The sequence below is a fragment of the Dreissena polymorpha genome, chromosome 14 (genome assembly GCF_020536995.1).
Source record: "Dreissena polymorpha isolate Duluth1 chromosome 14, UMN_Dpol_1.0, whole genome shotgun sequence".
NCBI classification, from domain to species: Eukaryota; Metazoa; Mollusca; class Bivalvia; order Myida; family Dreissenidae; genus Dreissena; species Dreissena polymorpha.
Window position 1 is genome coordinate 14534966 of NC_068368.1, and position 6922 is coordinate 14541887.

The 6922-nt window shown below is 38.4% G+C and overlaps 1 protein-coding gene across 1 annotated transcript; it reads left to right on the forward strand.

Moving 5' to 3' along the window:
- The first annotated feature begins 1627 nt into the window (after positions 1 to 1627).
- LOC127858156 (para-nitrobenzyl esterase-like) lies at positions 1628 to 6225 on the forward strand. The gene is made up of 4 exons (XM_052395123.1): positions 1628 to 2363; positions 3110 to 3428; positions 4050 to 4121; positions 5471 to 6225. Exons 1-4 carry the CDS (start codon positions 1686 to 1688, stop codon positions 6073 to 6075), a joined length of 1674 nt encoding a protein of 557 aa, XP_052251083.1. The 5' UTR covers positions 1628 to 1685; the 3' UTR covers positions 6076 to 6225.
- The last annotated feature ends 697 nt before the right edge of the window (positions 6226 to 6922 follow it).

The following is a 6922-nucleotide window of genomic DNA, read 5'->3' on the forward strand; positions in this document are numbered from 1 at the left end:
CGATGGTTGTCAGACATATGCTGCAAAGGCATCCGAAGACTTTGATATTAAGGCAACGTTACAATGTCAGTGTTAGGAATCCTAAGAAATCCTTGTCTTTTGACGTCAGCAAGACTATGAAACCGATCTAATGGTATCAAAACGTGTATGAGTGGCATTAAAGGGAGGTTCTCAAGCTTTTTTTCATCAATTGGCCGAAACAAATAAATGTCATTTATTTCTTTATATTTTGATGTCTCTTTGTTATCAAGAATGAGTACTTATCAAACAAATACACAAAAACCACTGATGTAGATTATTTTCGAGTATTTTTTCTTACCTGGTGTATATATGTTTAGTGCAACCTATGTCATATGGTAGAAAACAACCTTTTAAGCAGATTTTTGGCATGTTTTATTTGGTGAATTAAGTTCACATGTGACCAATGACTTTATATAGGCTAGATATCTTGGAAAAATCTTGAGAGCCTCCCTATAAATCTTTCTCTATTGACACCTTCAAAATAATTTAAAGAAAATGAAAACTTATCCGTCTAGAGCACATTTTCCTTTTTTCCTTCATGCCTTCATTACTAGTATATCGTCGGCCTCGATTGAAAAGGACGTAAGTGCAGCTTGTGACAAGCTGAACGTACGTCCTTTTCGATCGAGGTCGATGATATTGTCTTTTTGGTGGGTTTGTTTTAAAAGCATCATCTGTATACACTATAAAACAGGAAATGATGTCCAGATTACCCACAATTATGTGTCCTTTCAAACTAGACTCCGTGCATATTAATCCGACTACCAGTCATTCTTGTAGAGTGCTTCAATATATTCTCTTATTTAAATGAGGCGATCAGGAGTATTCTGATTGAGAGCGAAATAAATTACACACATTGATCCGTAATAGGAGACATTTTGAACTCTCGATTGTATCCGTGGGGCCTCCTTGGCAGAGAGAAAGTGACACGGAACCATATGACTTCTTTAAAGTTGAATTCAAATCCCGGCTTGTCCTGTTTGATTTTCATCAGGTGAAGAGTCTGAGCTTCTTAGGTAAGGTCGATTTTGTATGTTTCGCAAGTGTTAGGTCTGGGAAGAGGACAATTACAACGAGCGAGGCATGGTATAGGGGAGATAACCCTGTGTTATGGTTAGATAAGGGTTAGGGGTCGGGTTAGAGTTAAGGTATGGGTTAAGGCTAACCCTAACCCAAACCCGACCCCTAACCCTAACCTTAACCCTCTAACCCCCCATGCGCAATACAATACCATGCCTCGCTCGTTGTCGTTGTCCGCTTCCCGTTTGGTCTTGACCTGAATGCCAGTTAAGTACCTGCGGGTTTCCTTTTACACCATTGATTGAGCCGATACTTGCAAAATAAATGGACATCTGTTGACGCGATGTGAGATACTATATATCAAGATGAGGAAATCTTAATGTAATCACGGAAGCTCGAATCAGTGTCTGGAATGAATGTTCATAACGATCATACTGAACAATTTGCTTAAACATTGCAGTCTGATTCCTTCATAAAGCGCGCAATATCGTTGGTGCGCTTCTAAAACGGTCGGCTAGCCTCGAGTCTCATACACACTAACACCGACAGAAAGATCAGGGGCTATCTTTCTCTTATATTGACCTTGTATCTTATCACTTGTAGACCACAAACCTAGAACAGAGTTGAACCAAACCGTCTGCACAATGGTTGGAATTTCGACGATTACATGTTTCTTTGTCTTCCTTTTAAAAGATATTGGCGAATGTTTTATTCTCTTTGACGGTTCCGGGAACGGAAACGCAAATGCGTCTGTATCCGTAGACGTTTCTTGTGGCCGAATTACCGGACAATGGAGTTATAAGGACCACGGATATTCTTTCCTTGGAATTCCGTACGCGGAGCCACCAGTTGGTCGGTTGAGATGGAGACCACCCGTGGCCTTGGATGTCTCTAATGGTAACTGTTGGAGTGGCGAAATTGACGCCAGGGTACCAGGAAACGTCTGCTTCCAACCGGATAATAGAAATATTTCCCAACTTGTGGGTGACGAGGACTGTCTCTATTTGAACGTTTGGACGCCAAGTCTTGATGTCAATGCATCACTTCCGGTAATGGTCTGGATCCATGGCGGTTATCTTTTGTACGGAAGCGGAAACGACGCGGATATTGGGTATGCCCCTTCCGCCAGACTCGCACATGATCTGAACGTGGTGTTTGTCAGTATGAATTACAGGCTGAATGCCTTCGGGTTTATGGCATTGGAGCTGCTAGTGACTGGCTCACCGACTGGCACTTCTGGGAATTATGGTCTGATGGACCAAATTGAAGTTCTAAAGTGGGTCAAAATGAACGTGAGAAAGTTTGGGGGTGATCCGAATCAGGTTAGTTTCATTTTCTCGTGGACCTGGTTTTGCATACTAACGCAAAGCAAATAATAGCACGTCCAAAATAATTTCTATCGTCAGTCTCAATCGAAAATAACGTAACTTAAACTGATAACAAGCAGCAGTTACGTCATTTTCAATAGAGCTGACAGGAATGGTGAATCTCAATATATAAACTTATATCTTGAAAAGGTAAAATATTTACTGTTGAATAGTTTGTTGTAACCTTAAATATCGAATGTTGGCTACGCTTAAATGTGATTTCTGATTGTACTTGTGGGTCCAAAATATTATATTATACTAAGTCATATATCGTCAGTCTCGATCAAAAAGGACGCTACGTAATCTGGCGACAAACTGACAAATTCTGTTTCTTTTGGAACGAATCCAACAATGATGGTTCCATGATGAAACCAAAAGACCTACACAGTAATCGGCATAATATTATGGACATTGACCATCGTATAATTAACCATGAGCATCATATAATGGTTATTGAGCATCTTATAATGGGCATTGAGCACCATATAATGTACAGTGAGCATCATATAATGAACAGTGAATATCATATAATGGTAAATTATCATTATATAATGCCAACGTAACATCATATAATGTCAAATCAAGATCATATAATGGTAAATAAAGTCATGTAATTCACATTGCCATGTTAAGGCAGCTATGGCGTTCCATATTTTAGGCTTGGTTTGTGTTAAATATTGCGTATCTGTTCGTATTCTCAGGTCACAGTGTTTGGCCAGAGTTCTGGAGGCACTTCCATCTTCGCTTTGCAAGCGTCTCCACTTACCGAGAACCTGTTCCATAAAGCATGGCTACAAAGCGCTTCACCGGTCATGAACAAAACCGCGGCACAAGCATTCAAAGACAATGAGCCGTTTTTGAAGAACACCGGATGTTCCGATGTCGACTGCCTCTACAACTTGACCCAAGTTGACGTGCTGAGAAGCATACCATGGAACGAGTACCCCTATTGGTTGATGGATGACCTATTGTCTTTGCCGACAGCCGGACTGTTTGACGGGGCCTTGCCCATAGTCGATGGTTAGTAGCGCTTAACTAAAAAGAGTTTCTCAGAGATAAGGCAGAGTTGCTGAGTCTATACAAGTCAGTTACACGTACTCCCTCTTTTTTCAAATCCTTGGTTGTTGGTACTCCATGGAATCGTTTCATCGAGACGATTTTAATGTATACATTCAACATACTGAATTGATCAAAATGAAGAAAGCTAGCATTTGAAATACCGTTCTTTATTCCATTAAATCAAATAACGCGGGAATCTTTGTGACAGAATTTGTTATCGAAATCTCTCTTATTGTTCAATAAACAGTGAATCAATGAGTCAAAATGAGTATTTTCAAGTAGTAAGCAAACTCAATGTGTGTTCAATTGTTTTCAAATGTTAGCTGCAGATTACCGTTTGCACCCCAAACAAACACAAATATATTTTGTTCACTGAAATAACCAATTTTGTAATTTTACTGTTTAAAGTACATGTATCCAACAACAATCAATCTTGAAAGGGTTATTTTTAATACGCCCTGTCAAAATATTACACACTATTTCGTCACTATCGATGCATGATGTATAATTAGTATAATAAGCTGAAGGTCCGATCGACATTCTATGATAAAACATTCAACTCTATATCTTCATTAATTTTAGGCTATGTACTTAAAGAGGCGCCATTTGAAGCCTGGGTACACGGACACGGTCGGGATGTGCCGACGATCATAGGTAGGTTCATCTGGCCAATGAACTCTTCATCAAGCGACTCATTTTGGAATGTCCCAGATAAAATTTTAAACGGGCATTGGTAGCGCAGAAATAATTGTGGAAAAAGAAATATTGCTCATTTTGACAGTTTATAGAGTAGTCTGCAACACACTCGTTTAATCTCGTTCTTTCTGGTAATGGGTTTATGAATCAAATTTGTATCATTTGCTTCATTTGATTCTCTTTACAAGGATTCCCTTATTTTTTACCTTCATACTTAGCCAGTTGCAGACTGGGACACAAGATGGCCGCCTAGAAATGTCCGATTGCATAAACTTTAAAAAAAGTCAATTTTGACATCAGTTAAAAAAAAAATAAAGTGCTGGAGACAAACCTGCTGGAGCAAAGATCAGGTCCCGCATATGTTGGACCTGATATTGGCTCCAGTCTGTTTGCAAATTTTCAAAAGTACTGATAGATCAGTATACCGTCTTTAATGGATTTGTTAAGTATTTGAATGAAGTTTTGGATTTTGCACAGCTTGCGTTCTTATCCGTTTCACCAATTTATAATTGCAGTCATAACATTTATCTGTAAAATCAATGGATTTGATTGGTTTAAACAGATCACATGATCAGAAACGTAGTTCCTTCATATCACAATTAAGAAAATTCCTTTGTATGCCATTCTAAATATCTCATTTTCTCTGAATTTGAGGCAATTTTATTGGATAAATGTATGTTATGTTGAATGTATTGTTCCAATGAATGCAAAAGAACATACATTAATCCCTTTAATGTATGTTATTTTTTCTATGTATTTGGCCATTATTGATGAAGACATATGTTTAATCTAACTCATACCCTAAAACAATGTTCTTATGATGCTTATACATCAGAATTGCTGTTTGTTCTAGTGAAATGATTAATCAAATTTTCTTCCATTTCATATTGTCTACTACAGACTCTTAAACACTAGGGTTTGCTCAGTAAAAGGCAAATTATCAAAAGTTATTTGTTTGTTAATGGTAAAATGTTAAAACAGTGATGGAATTCTCTACTGAACCCATTACTCCATATACAAGCCTTAAACACCTCTAAGAACTATTTAGTCAACCCTTTCCATAATATATACGCATCATAACGCCCTTTTCAGCAGCATATATTTGAACACACCGAGACAAAGAAAGATTTGCTCAAGATGAGCTAATTTTCAATTTCGATTTGAAAAACAAAACAATTTTTCATAAACATGTTGCGTTTTTGTTGAGATGTTTTTAAAGTTGCCTGCTGCATATTTCTTAACTCAGAGAAAATTTATACCCAATCACGTGATCATGCTTATATTACATACTGTGTTGATTTTCACAGGTTCTACGGCGCAGGAAGCAAACGAAGAACAACATATACCCGAAAACCGAGCACTTACACCGTCCGACAACTACGAAAAATATGTCCGCCAAACTCTCGGCACATTTGATGACGTCATTTCCGAGACTGCTCTAAACTTGTATCCCTCCACTGTGATTTCCCCCGACTATCAGATAAATACAATGATATCGGACTTACGGACGATCTGCCCAACTGACTACATGACGTTAATAGCGTCGAGCGCGTTCACGTCAAACGTCTACCGTTACGTAGCCACGTTTGCGACGTCACAACCATCGAGCCCGTTCGGAAGCTCGTTCAAATCTCATTATGCCTTCCACGGTGTGGACAGCTTTGCATTCTTTGGGACTTTCGATAAACTAGTCAATCCGCCATCGAAGACAGAAATCCGGTCCCAGAATACTTTTCGAGAAGAGATCATGTCGTTCGTTGAAAATGGACGTCCGAAAAGCAGCGATTGGAAGCCGTATCCAGCATCAACCGCCCTGGTATCAGAGGTCACGAACGTAACCAGTGGTTACCATACAGCAGAATGTAACTTTTGGTTAAGGAACGGGTTTTTCTCATATGCGTGGATAAACTAATTAATAAATCGTCGATCTCGGAGGAGACGAAAGTAACTCCAGCCTCCGAAAAGCTGGACCTAAGTTCTTTTCGAAAGAGACCGACGACGTATGTAAATCCTGATCAGAGCAAACCATTGTGCTTTTGTTAAAATAAATAACCTTCATTTAGTCTGACATACCTTGAATTTTCACCTGCCTTGGACTGAAGCCGGCGATAGTGCTTATAGCAAGAAAGATAACTTGTGTTAAGTCGATTCCGCTTTATTTAATCCAGTTACTGTTCTTTGTCTATTTACTACATCATCTTTTTTTCGGCTTGCAAAAGGCCATGTATCAAACATTTTCCTTTAATCAAAAGCTTTTTAATGCCTTTGCAGCAAACGATATTTCAAATTAAGAGAGACATTGATAATTTGCTCAAGATAAGCAAATTATTGTGCCCCCTTTGATTATTCAAAATTCACGAAAATAGAAAGTTTTGCAAAACCAGTTTTTCACTTTGAACATCTTGTCATCTGCTGCAGATTTTGTGAAACTAGGGAAGGATTACACGCTCTTGTGATCACAAGGAAAATGAATGTATATAAGATGGGTACGATAAATAAAAAACTTAAGTGTACCAAAATTTGACGTAACGTACATTACAACCTCATACAAAATCTTACACATTTAAAGCTTACCCAAAAGGCAAAAAAACACAACACTTTAGACATCAGCATTTAGAAGAAACCACTTATTATAGAAAATACTCCGTTCATGTTCAAAGTTATCTTTTTAAATGTATTTTTGTTTCAATTCAATACCATGCTAAGTCAGTGTGCCTTGCCCAAGGATTCACTACCATTATCAACGAAGCCGGGACTAG